The 13,598-nt window shown below is 38.9% G+C and overlaps 1 protein-coding gene across 1 annotated transcript in view; it reads right to left on the reverse strand.

Moving 5' to 3' along the window:
* Window positions 1-1,198: 1,198 nt before the first annotated feature.
* The window catches only part of RSF1 (remodeling and spacing factor 1), a 60,659-nt gene continuing 48,259 nt past the window's right edge, over window positions 1,199-13,598 (reverse strand). Inside the window, exons 11-16 of the mRNA XM_009102705.4 lie at window positions 12,505-12,611; window positions 9,463-9,530; window positions 8,155-8,362; window positions 6,252-6,475; window positions 4,160-4,351; window positions 1,199-2,498 (exon numbers count right to left, since the gene is read on the reverse strand). Coding sequence (XP_009100953.2) covers window positions 1,924-2,498; window positions 4,160-4,351; window positions 6,252-6,475; window positions 8,155-8,362; window positions 9,463-9,530; window positions 12,505-12,611 — 1,374 coding nt within the window. The 3' untranslated portion in view covers window positions 1,199-1,923. The remainder of the gene's footprint in view (window positions 2,499-4,159; window positions 4,352-6,251; window positions 6,476-8,154; window positions 8,363-9,462; window positions 9,531-12,504; window positions 12,612-13,598) is intronic.

A 13,598-nucleotide genomic window follows, 5' to 3' on the forward strand; every position in this document is an offset into this window, starting at 1 on the left:
CTTTCTGATTCTAGTTTTATAGCATAAAATGTGCACTGCTAGAACCCAAAGGAGTAAAAGTCACAGAGTGGTTCTGACAGACCTTGGGGAGAAAGACGTGGGGAAACAAAACCAAGATTTTAAAGGCCAGAAGGTAGGTAAAATTTGGATCTAGGTTTTCTAGAGAGGTATTTAGTAAAGGCCTAATGCTGGTTTTAGTACAAGAAAACAGAAGTGCTTAATGACTAACTAGTAAATACAATATAATGGAAGGGAATCAGGTGGGGCAGGAAAGGAGAACTCACTTCTCAGTGGCAGCAGCAGCAGCTTTGGTGCATCCATTGCCGGCAATGGACATTAACACCAGTCAAAAATCCAAATCTCAGAGCAAAAGATTAAGAGATGTGACCTTTTTGGATTTCAATGTTTGGCAGATCTTTTTGAGCTATCTGTGTCCTATAACATGTACAAATGCTACAGCTTGCATCTTAATCAGAGTAACGAGAAAACTGAATGCTCTTGATGTGCCCCATGTTGATTTGGTGGGGTTTTTATTCTTCTGATGTCATTTTTTTTACCCCTTTGAATAAAAGCACATATCACTTCATGCCTGCTGAAAAGTTGATGAGATGTCTTGGAGTTAAGCGTTTTCTCTCAGAAACTCTGCCTTCTTGAAATCAGCTGGTCACATGACAGTTATTAAAATGTATTTTAAGAAAATTCTAATGGCCAAAGGCCAACAACTACATTCAAAACCTGCTAATACATCCAGGCAGATAAGCAAAACCAAAACAAAAACACACACAAACCCCAAACAGGAAACCTCCAAAAGGAAAACTGTTCCATTTGTTTACTTCAATTTGAAGTAGATATTAAGGGCATGAATGGACCAGTCATGGTTTATTTGAAAATCCCTCCATTCTCTTATGCACTGTCATTCTGTGGTCAATGCCATTTGTACAAACACATTTTGTTCAGAATACTCCAACTGGTTATGAAACTCACGTGGCCGGGGCAGCGACTGCAGGGTTCTTTTGTCTGTAAAAGTCTGCAGTGCTTACAGACTTCCTTGACATCCAGCTTACAGACTTGCTTGACATCAATACGTCCTCCCACTAGACACTGTGCATTGAAGGCCATCTGATGAACTGTGCATGAGATCACTTTAGAAATTCATGGCTAAAGTGTTTCGACTGTCAAAAACTTCATTACAGTACACTTCACTGTACAAACATTTTAAAGGATGTTTATTAGGAAAGTCTGCAAGTCATAATGAATAGCAGAGTTCTTGTTTATGGTACCTTCTTGGCCTCTAATAATTCTGTTTGCCTCCAGTATTAAAATCAAACTGCTTCCATGAAGGTGATTACTAAAATGAGCTATGGTATGTTAACCTACAACTCACAAAATGCGACAGTACAGACATTAATTTTCCTTTTAACTGTCTGTTAAGTTGTAATCTAAGTTGTGAACATTTAAATATAATATATATCTCATATGAAAAAGCTAAAGCACAAGTGCTTCTGCACCACCCCCCCTCCCGTCCCCCCACCCCCTGAGCCAAACCCACCCCAGTTCCGGTTTGGGCCCTGACTGATTTGGAATGCTTTCTTAGGCCACCCATTTCCACAAATTTGTATGCACTCAGGAAATATAAAGTCAAAAATATACAAATCTCTTGTTGTTATAAGGTTTTTGTGAGTGAAATTACCCAGGACCATGGACTTGGAAGGAGAAGGGGGGGGTAAGAGAGGGAATTTACAGCAATTCATCTTCAAAGTTCAAAACTGGTCACTTCACAGAAAGACTGCAGGACTGGTGAAATTCTTGCTTCTAGAAAGTGATACTGTAGTGGAGAATTTTCTAGGAAAAATAAAACAACTTTTAATAACTGGCCCGCTGGTATGAGCTACCGTGGAATAAATTAGCACAAAAATGGAAGTCTTATAACTGTTCACTGTTACAGACGTAATCAACAAGGTCAGTCACTCTCAAAAGTTCATCTTCATCTTCCTCCGGCCCTACCGCTTCCTGCCCACTCCCCGTCCCGTTGGGCGCCAGGCTGGCGCTGGCTGTGCTGTCCTTGGGGGCCTGGGTCTTCTCGCTTGGCTTGCCAATCAAGTTCTCAATGGTTTTCCCTGGGCTCTGTCCGTTGGTGGAAGGCAAGTCCACCAGGCTGTAGTCCAAAGGGCTCTCTACTTTCCCTACATTATCAAAGTCATCTTCGTCATCACTCTCTATCCGGTAGCAGTGCTTCTTGGGGTTGTCTTGAGGGGCTTGTGCTGCTGGCAGCTTATCTGCAGGAGCGGGGGTTTCTGCGTCGTCGTTCAAGTTTTCACATGCATCTTCCTCGTCGGTCTCAATTCGATTCAGGCGTTTGCGGACAGGCTTCCCTTCTTCCTCCTCATCCTCTCCTCCTTCCTCGGAATAGTCGTCTGTACTTCGCCGACGTTTTCGAATCAATCGCTTGGACTCCTTTGTGGATTCATCATCTTCAGAGTTCTTAGATGTGTAGCTCTCTGGAAGAAGCAGCAGACTTAGAGCCATTAGCAAATCTCACTGCAACATTTATTGTTCATCTTTCACACTCACTAACAAGACAGCTCCCTGAGCACACACATTTCTGTCTCCTTCCCCAGGTTCTCCAACCAAGCCAAAGGCTTGCATTCTTTCTACTTTTTAAATTAACTTCTAATGTAGCAAGTGTTAATAATTCATGGATATTCTGTTTCCAATCAAGGAGTATCAGAAGCTTTGGAAGTAGGTGTGTTCTTCCCTAAAACTGATAACTCCATGCCGTGAATAACACAAAACTGCATTCCTTGTCTCATTGAATGCATTTTATTTGTATCCTGACAGAAACTCGGAACCCAAATAATGGCTGCTTTATCATAAAATTCATGTATCTACACACACACACACACACAAAGCTGTACTATACCCCTGCCACCTCCAAACGATATACAACTTCTCTTTTTAATGGGAGGTTTGGTGTTCTGGCAAATTGAAATACTGCCTACACCCTGAGAGCCTTTACACTCATCTTTGGTGGCTGTGGTGAGAAAAGATGGAAACTGAAAAATCAAACAGCAAATATAATTTGTTGTCTCTTTATGACTGCCATTAGAAATCACAGGAATTTTCATTTTAAAAGGTATTATTTAATGTAGGTTCAAGTTGATTGAGACTGTCAGTGTTTCTCTATTTTTGAAGTAATTACAATTTCAGTAACACTGTTATGTGTTTTATCATATACTGTGGGAATTGTGTGACAGTGCTGGAAAGGTGCCAAATGGTACTGATTGTAATACATGGAAAGCCAGTACTTAAAATACCCAAGGAAATGGGACTTTCTGAAGGAAAGACAACATCAATCAGGGAATGTTTAAAGCCACTAATGCTGGCAAAAAAAAAGCCTCCCACAAAGCCTGAGAACAGGCTATATTGAAGATCATGTTTTTGAGACACTACAGACTTGCATCACATACTTGTTTTCCTTCACCTAGAGGATACTCTACCACTCTGTAATCTCAGGAGAGGCCTTCCAAAACTGAGGCACTCAGACTGCCAAGGACAGCTCATTTTTTTAAAAAGCCTGGTATCCACTGCAACTTGCACCACTCAGCATTCAGAAAGCCAGAGCTAAGGTCTGATAATCCAGGCACCCACAATCCAAAACAGCCACAGTCAGTGGCTGATTTTGTAAAAGCTAATTATAAATCACAAAGCACGCCAATCACTCCTGGTGTGCCTGACATTACTGAGAGAGGCTTCCTCTGCACTTGGCACAGCTCCTTAAACAGGAGATGGAACGAGTCTGAACCACCAGCACAGTCAGAGCACCAGTGGCAGTGCCCTTCTTCTTACATAAGAGAATCTTTAGAGGCTGGTGGGATGCAGCTTTGTGACCTTTTAACATAAAAGTGGTGAAACTGCCAATTTTGGAATCCCAACACTCTGTGTCAGGCGCGGTAAATTCAGACCTGGAAGCCAGGATTAGGGGCAATGATAAATTTGCATCACAAAGTACCAGTGGGCTGTTTCAGAAGGAAAGAGTTTCTGAGAAACATCAAGGAATTCTAGAAAGACAATTCTCTGAAATCTTGGAATTACATAACTTTCCCTTTGTGCCAATGCTGACATACACATGCTCCTGGAAGTGTTGGATTATTTATTTTACCTTCACTATCTGAAGTGGAGAGCCTTCGTTTATGAACTCTTCTCAACTCCTTCCCATATCGGACACTTTTCTGTGAGCCATCACTTTCTGAATCTTCCTTATAATTAACTTGTCTCTTCTGATTCCGTCTCGATCTTCTCCTCCTAGTTTCCAGGTAATCATCATCACTGTAATCTGTGTAATCGCCACTCTCTGTAGGGAATAAAACAGTGATATGCGTTAGTCCAGCAAAGCAAAACTGCCTCCCATAAAAAATTTAGGTAAGTTTCCTAATTCACATAGCTTCCTTACAGTGTTTTTGTTGCCTCATGTCTACTGGTGTCAAAGACGTCTCTACAACTCCTGACAGTGGAAACAACCTTACTGAATTGGAGCTGATGGCACACATTACCAGTGCCTCAGGAGAGTCTGTTCTGCTTTTAAAATTTAAATAATGTGTACTCTACTAGAAGACTTTTAAGAATGGGGAGACGAAAAATGACTGACAAGATGAAACTCCAAGTTCTGAGTTATATTAGTTAACAACAAAAACCAGTTTCACTCAGTCATGGGTTTGCTGAAAACAGAAACCATACAGAAGAAACTTACCATCAATCACAGTTCTTCCTGAACCAGTCTACTGCAGCTAGTGTGTTCAAAAATTAAATTTATTTACATCTGTTATAAATAGCCTCAAATGAACTTCATATGCTTTTCAATGAGCTATGCCAAAACAATTATCCCAAGATACATTTCTATAAAAGTCACTCCTCCTAAGTTAGAGATTGACATAAGCCACAGATCAAAGTGACATGCTCTTTACTTCCTAAAATATTATACAAAGAAACAGTGCAAGTCAGCAAAAACAACCAGCTTCAGAAAAAATTCCATCTCTGGAGACTGAAAATAAACAGGCTTAAAGCCAGATCCTGATGGACAATAATAAGGGTAAGAGAGAAAGAGAAACATGCAGTTAATGTAATACTTTCAAAAATATATGGAATGATATAGGAATCAGTTGATTTTATCACAGATGTGTGTCCACCAGAAAACAGTTGTTTTTGTGCACTACAGAACAGAAAAGCAATCTTTTTAGACTTCTGCCAGTATCTTTACTGGTAAGAGCTTATGATCAGTGCAATGATGCATTGAGGACAGGGAGATAACAATCACTCTAATCACTCATATAGTTGTCTTTATCTGTCCATGTATGAATCTTCCTTTTGGAAATCAGTATTCCAAACCAACTTACTCCAACATGTGTTCATCATCTATATTCTAGACAGACAGATAAAACACTGGTAACACACACTGCAGTAAGTTAACACTCGAGTATAGTTAGAACCTTCAATTCACAATAAGAATGAGAAAAAATGAATGCTTATGTATATGGCACTTTCTAGTCTGTGTCTCAAATGAAACGGAAAAAAGGAGGACTGTCTTCAGAGAAAGATGCTGATCATGAAGAGGTTTATGTAGTGCACAGGTATTATTCTCACACTTCAAACCATGCCAAAAGAAAAGGAAGTAGTTGAAGGACAAGTAGAATAAAGTGAATTATTAGGTTCTCTTGTGATGCAAGAGTCTTCAGTTACTAAAGATTTTAAGGATAATTTTAGGAGAAAGAGATTCAAGGTGTTATTCTTTGCTTTCAAGCCTCCAAGAAAACAGAATGCCATACAACTGAAGTTTTCTTCCATAAAAGTGATGGAAAATGTTTCTTTCAGAATCTTTTTCATAGGTGTGTTCAGAAGGTCTTCTACTAGCTAGAAAGAAGGACACTTCTGTCTCCATCCTCTTTCTTACAATCATGTGCCAAACACGAGAAGTACAGAGGTAGCTGTAGCTATCCACAATGGTGGCCTCTAGAATCATAGCACAAGCATTTATTTAAATACATCATAACCGAGAAATGCCAAGAACCTAGTGCTCAATATCAGTTCCTGAAAAATACTGACAGCAGAACAAGTAGGAAACTGCTTCACAGCAAAGATGACATCTGACTTGACCAAAGCAAGCAAACAAGCTAGTCAGTCGTGACAGAAACTCAGACTGCCATTCTCTCTCTCTCCAGAACAGAGTATTTAAAATAACAAAGATTGCTTATACTCACCAGACTCTCTGCTTGAATTGTCCTCAGACTCTTCATCTTCATCATCTTCAGAGTATTTTTTCTTGACTGTTTTCCTTCGTAACCGCCTGCTTTGCCTCATGGGCCTGGAGAGGTGTCGCCTGGATATGCGGGCACAGAACTCGGAGTCACTGTCCTCGTTTGATGGTGGGTCATCTTCACTTTCATCCAGATTTTCCTCTGATATAACAAACTCATCCTGAGATCTGTTCAAAGGAAAACCCCAGACAACAGAGATGGGTATTATAACCAAAGGACTGAACTAGTACTTATATTTTACAAGCAAGTGATAAGTATCATTTTACACAAAACAAAAAAAGCACAAATCATATAATGAGGAGCAAAGACCCAGAGAGAGCAAGACGCCATCACTGATGTAAGGTTTCAGCTGTGTATTTGGGACACAGCTCTACAGTGCGTGACATTACACAGCAGACTACAACAGCAGGTGGATATAAACACTCTGCCAAATCAACACTGCAGGTGGCATTAACACAGGACAGATTGTAGAGTGTTCATATTGTTCATTGCAATGTAATGTCTGCATAGCAGTAACTGTGGAGGGAAAAAACCACCAACCATTTTCTGGCAAAGGTCACCTTTCCTTCACAAACCCAGAACTGTCCCACACAGTTTCCGAGAATTAGAATATTGTGTCTTCATACAAAACTATGGCTCTAATGCAAAACACACAACCTTACAAACTTGTAACATTGCCATAATTTCAAGTGAGTCAGGCTTTTTTAAAAACCAGGTACACAGTCACTTGCATTTGGCTGCCAGCCGAATCTAAATTCCAGCGTAAGATCCAGAAGGCCCTAAGCAGAGGATGGAGTTGAAAATGCATGAGCACACTTTAACAGATCAATGCACTATTAATTCTGTGACATTTCTACAAGCTACACTCATTGACTGGAAATTTCCAGCACATGTAGCTCAATTATTCAGGGTGCCAATGAAATGTCCTCAGCACAGTCACAGGTGAAAAACAAAGCTCAAAATTTGCATTTATCTTGTAAAGATTGTCCATACACTTAGTAAATTGACTCAATGATTGGTGTAAAGCTTTAAAAATTGCTGATAAAGAGCCTACAGCCTCATGCCTGCTTTATTATGTTGCTTCATGAGGCATAAAGTTAATCTAAAATTATCAGTTTTTTTAACATTAGTAATTGTCCAGACTGAATGATGAGAAATTCTGTAGAAAGTGAGTTTCAGTCAGCAAGAGCAATGACACGTATTTGTTTTTTACGGTATAAGCCATTTCTTTGACTGTTTTCAAAATCCACCTCCTACAGAGCAGCAATCAAGAACTAATTTCAGACTCTGCCTGACAGGTTTTTTATGCTCTGAATAATGAAAATTTTCCTCTTCCAATTTCTAAATGACAACCAGGCCAAAAAAATTCCACAAAATCGGAATTTTCAACTCTAATTTTTAAAAGGGAACAACCAGCCTCATTTTAGCTACATTTTTGTTACAGATTTCTGCTCGACAATCACATCAGCCAGAGAACTGAGCCCACCTGGCTCCTTCACTAACAGAATCCTGTGGTAAGGCCTCAAATATCACAGTAATATTTCTAGAATGTATTATGCTTAAAATACAGATTGGATGATGTCAGCACATGGATCCAGAATGCAGTTTTTCCAGTACCATGTTCCTCTAGGCCAGGAGGACTCCATGGTAGGGGGTTTGGAACTGGGTGATCTTTAAGGTCCCTTTCAACCCAAACAATTCTACCATTCTCTGACTTTTACTGGCAATGTGCAGTGCCATTCCAGCATTGGGAATGTGCTCCTGATGATCATTTCAGGGGCACTCCAGAGTCACAGAAGCCTGCAGAGGTCAGTGACTTGTGGTGGAAGTTAAACTGCAGACCTACCCATCACTGATCTTGAATTCATCCTCACTCTCTTCTTCATCCATGTTACTGTCACTATCCAAGTCATTTAGTCGCCGTCGTTTCTTGCGCCGTGCTGCAGCAGCCCTTTGGGGTCGCTTGTTTTCCTTCCTTTCTTCCTCTAGGATTGTGGAAATGTCTTTTCCACGGTGACCTGTGATATTTGACATGTCTTTGCCTCTGCCAATGCCTGAATTCAGAAACAGAAAGGGGAAACAATAGCAAGTTTATTTTCTTGTTTAACTTTCTAGAGATCTTTCTTGCATGTGCCTACCCTCAGTTTATTTTCTGTCAAGCAGAGTTTTTCCTTGTCAAGCAAGACTCTGTCCAGAGTCTTGCTGCTGACATACACAGCTCAGATGTGGTCACTTGGAAAAACTCAAGTCCATGCAGAAGATCATGGTTAAGTGTCTGCATTCTAATACTCAACCCCAAACCACACTATAACCATGCCAGTGCCTTTTGAGAGGGAAATTACCAGAAAATACACTTTTTTATAATGCTGAATATCCTTCTTGGGAGATGAAGGGTTTGAGTTGTGGTTTGGCCAAGAAGTAGAGTTTTTGAAAAGGTGTTTTAGTGTTGAGACTTAGTTACATTTACTGTAATGGACCTTGTGTTACACACCCACAGATTTTCAGATTGTCTGCGTACATCCACGAGCTTCTGAAACTGGTGAGTGTCTGGAGATGCCACAGGCCAAACAACTGAGGGACAGTGTTTCATGGCTGTTCTCTTCAGGCAAGTTAAGGTGATGCAGAAGCACAAATCCACCTCCATTCCTCTCAGATAGGCTGAAGATCTCTGGTTTGGTCCCATGTTGCCTTAACAGGCAACAAAGAACAGAATTTCACTTTTTTTGTGTTCAGATGAGAAGTGCTAATAGAGCTGGATGAATATTAAGACAATTTCCTACCATGAGACTTATAGGGAGTCCAACTGCAGATCAATTTGTGAGTCCTCTTGTTACAGGGGACAAATGTCAATAGCACTGCTGCCATTCCAATCTCAAATCCAAAACTTCCTCATTACATATATAAAACCTAGATTTAGGCTAGATTTAACTATCAACTTTTACTAATTTTCTTACATCTTTAGGCAGCATGGGCTGGCCACTCCTAAGGGAAATTATTTAGTTCACATCCAAAAATACAGCAGTAAAAAAATCCCTGGTAAACTACAGAGTTTAAAGGGAGAGGGTTATATTTGTTGTTTCTCATAGCAAAATAAATTTGTTCTCCATCTTCTTATTACCATTGTAATGCAAAACAAGTAACATAAGAAACATACCTCCTCCATCAGCCTCCTTGATATCATCTTCAATTGCCTCATCAATTGCCTCATCAAATTCATCAAACCTAAAAATAACAGCTTCCATTTACCATTTTGAAGTGAATCTTAATTAAATTATTACAAAAACATACCTCAAAATCTGAAGAAATTACACTGCACAGAGTGGGCTGGATACATAATTAACAGAAATATTGGGCCAGAATTTTTTTTTTAAATGGCTATGTTATTATCAAAGTTGTGTTTCTCACTTCTACTTGCTTGCGGATTATTTACCATTGCCTGTCTTACTACTGAGTTACATGAACAGAAATCCCTCCCATTTTACAAAACAGGCCTCTGAATTTAAACACATATAATCTGAAAGTTCTTTAAAATGGCTTCAATAGCATTTTCACACAAAGTATTCACCATTTTTTCCCACTATTTTTATTAGATTACATTAGCTCTACCAACCTTCAAAACAGCCTGAGAATCATCTATTAAACTCAATGTACAACTCTTTTTTTCTGTCCACATTTTCCTTCAGAACTGATTTCACATAGCTGCTTCCTACTCTTAAAGCTCATGATACTTTATGGATCTGCAACATTCTAAGCTGAACAGATAAAATAAAACACAAAGTACAAAATTCCTCATAAATCTATATAAGTAAGTTGCAATGCAATGTTACATAACTGAATAGGACAAACAAAAGCAAAGTTCTTTGAATCTGCTTGTCCTGCAACAGCTTTTATAAAACTGCATAAATCTCTGCACCCTGAGTAGCTCATTTAAAGAGAACAGCAAACTGAAGAAAAAAGATCAAATCCTTTCAACACAGATGACCTCAGTTTGTTTCTTCAGTTATGAATTCAAATTCCATAAAAAAGGATTGTTACCTGTTCAAAAATTAGATGCCTCAAGCTTCAACATGGGAAGTGCAAATTTTATTAACTATATAGAAAATAATTTTTATTTAGGTGCAAATTAATCTTCTCATTTTTTAAGAAGTTATTTGTTGTATTTTTTTCAGATACAGACAACTAACAACTGGACAATACGTTCTTTAAAGATTCCACTTCTCAGTCATGAAAGAAAGATTACAGTTATATTTACCTTGGTCCTCCATAGGAACCTTCAGCAGTACAAGAAAAAAGAAATCTAATACTTTACTCTGTATTCCAAAAGTAAGCATAAAACACTTTCTACTTTAAAAATAAGGTGATGGACTTCTGATATCTTTATATTCCTTAGGAGCAACTGCATGCCACTTTCAAGGCCGCTTTACCCAGCAAGGAAACAACTCTGAAATTATTCCAGTAAGATTAGTTCCACATTACTCAAACACTGTTTTCCCTCCACACAGTTAAAAAAAAAAAAAAAATCCCTCTTTAAAATGTGAGAAATCACTTAATGCTTTCAAACCACTGCTAACAAATAACCTGAGCTCAGCCACGGGTGAGCTGAAAGCTGCTTGTCCATTAGGTGTAATGGAACATAATTTCTTCTGCTGCTGCTTTATTCATGATGCAGGCTATTGCTAACTTGCTCATGAGAGGACTCAACAGAAGGGTTATACAAAGGGATTAGAGACCCCTTCGAGAACCAGGATGCTCCACCATACAGATCTATTTCCTAGAGGAATAAGAGTTTAAGCATTTATTTTCCCCTGCTGTCACAACTTTCAGTGACACCGTGGAACTTCACTGCAGACATAAATCTGACACACTGATACGTGTAATATTTTCACCAGCTCAAACTTATGTGTATGAGATGTAGTCTGTAAGAAAGATTATCACTTTTTATCAGAAGTCTGATTTTTCTGAAACATTACATTCAATAAAAATTTACTGTCATAGCACAGCATGAGTCCTGCTGAAGTTGTGCCACACATGCCATACAGGCAAGGGTTTTTTTTCTCCTGGTCAGATGCTGCCTGACCTGGCATTAACATAACAGAAGATCTGTGTAGTCTTGCCTGTAGCATAACATTTCCTACAGCAACACTTAACTTCCCAAAGCAGCAATGGCATTTTCATTAGTGTGACTTCTGCTGTTCATTCAGAAAGTTACCAAAATCCAATAGCTGAGCAAAGTCAGACAGAGTGTTCTGACCAGGCTGGAAAACTCAGCCTATGTAAATATCATGCCTCTCTTCAGCAGCCAAACCAGGTTGACTACAAATCCAGTGATGGTTATTGTTGGAAAGTTTGCTATTCCAGTATTGGAATGTTATAGTTTTTGATTATAAAGATTTACATAGAGCAGCCACTGGAAAGATAAAGGTTGTTTTTTTTTTTAATATTCCTAATGCATCCGGGACAAACTGCCACGATCTCTCGGGCAACCACATTATTTTCTAATCCCAAGGGCATTTTACTTGCCTGTTGGACTGAAGATGATACAGAGTGTCACAAGGTATTATTTAGAAAGCAGTTTATAAAAACAACTTGGTAATACACAGAGGAAAAAAGTTGTTATTAAAATCATGCTGCATTTTGAAAACCTTTGTGACCTATTCTACTTTCATTTCAGAATACAGAATCTTGGCACTTTGATTTACTAATTGCATTTTGGTGAAAATTTCTCTAAAGAGTTACAGATTTCTCTAAAGAGTTGCATTTTTAGATGCACTGTGTGATAATTACATTTTAAGTATCATGCCCCTTTCTTGTAAGGAAGGTCTAAGGTGGGGAGGGGAAAGAGAGCAAGGAATTGAAGGCCTTTCGAGACACAAGCAGAAGTCTCCTGTGCAAGAGAAAGGAAAGGTTTAATTCACCTGTTTTAACTCACTCCATAAACTGCAGTAACACCAAAACGTTCTCCAGTATTCCTGAACAAAACACCATATAAATTTTCATTTTTTTTAACGCATCACCCCTTCACTATACCACCTTATGCTCTCACAACCACTGAGCATAACCAGTATTCAGAGGAAAGAACACTTTAGTTGGGCTTCTCTGTTAAATGTAGAAGTTTACATGAGAAATGGTGCGATGGTTCAGAAAGGAAACAACAGTATGATTTTTGCTGTACAAGCTGTTTTAACAAGCTGCTGACCTGTAGCTTATGCACTTTCGGGTTCTGGTAGATCTCCTTTCAAGTTTTGATTTGGGCTTTTTGGAATCTTTCTTCTTTTCTTCCTGACCTTCAGGTATTTCTGGCTCCTGTTCAGATAAGACAGAAGTGTCAAAAAAGCATTATCTCCTCCCTCCCTTCACAGTCATTATGACTGAACTTGTAATACAGATTATTCCTTCTGTCTAGAAAGCTCATATGCCCAACACAGCACATTTTAATTTGTAATATAGTGACCTACTACAGCAGTTCAGGTGAATTTGCACATATTGCCCTTACAGGCTACATAACTTTCCAAACAGAGTTTAAGGGTTCAGGCTACTGGATCTTTGTCTTTATGCTGCAATGCTGAGATCACACCTCAGGTGATACTCCTAGGACTAGTAAATGTGGTAGCTGAACAAACTGTGGCCACCACCTCTACATACTGAGCACAGGGATACCTTTACACAGTGCAGTTTCAATAAAGTTTCATGCAGATTTGTTTTATTATATTGTTTGCAAGTTATTAATTTTAAAGCAAAATAATCTGCCCCCAGGCTGCATTTTTCAAATATTTGCTTTCAGCTATAGATTCTTTTGCAAGTTTGTAAAATCTGTAATTGTTTTTCTATTATTCAGAGACAGGGAGAAAAAGCTGGCCTCGTTACAGCCAGGCAGAGTGGAAAGCCTATGTTTAAAATGAACAAAAGTTCCATTTTGAACTGCAAAGAACAGATTATATAATTCTAGATGAAAGTATTTGGCTAAGACTTAAATACACTTCAAAGCAAGTTTCTTGAAGTGAGAACAGGCTGTTCTTCATGTGAATCAACCTTTTTTTTTTTCTTTTCTCAAGGGAAACCATACAAAAGCATCTGTTAATGAAACACTAAATATTTACAGGTTTTAATCATGTGACCTTATCCACTCGCTGAAGGCAAATGCTGCGCTGCCTAGAGGTACTATACATTCCCTCTGAATCAGAAGCCATAAACATTTGTTTCCATCAGTTCCAAAGGAAAGCCATGACAATTAGCTCAGACCTAGGTAACTGCACAGCAAACACCAGAGCTAAATTACTGATTCCCACATTT

The sequence above is a fragment of the Serinus canaria genome, chromosome 1 (assembly GCF_022539315.1).
Source record: "Serinus canaria isolate serCan28SL12 chromosome 1, serCan2020, whole genome shotgun sequence".
Classification (NCBI taxonomy): domain Eukaryota; kingdom Metazoa; phylum Chordata; class Aves; order Passeriformes; family Fringillidae; genus Serinus; species Serinus canaria.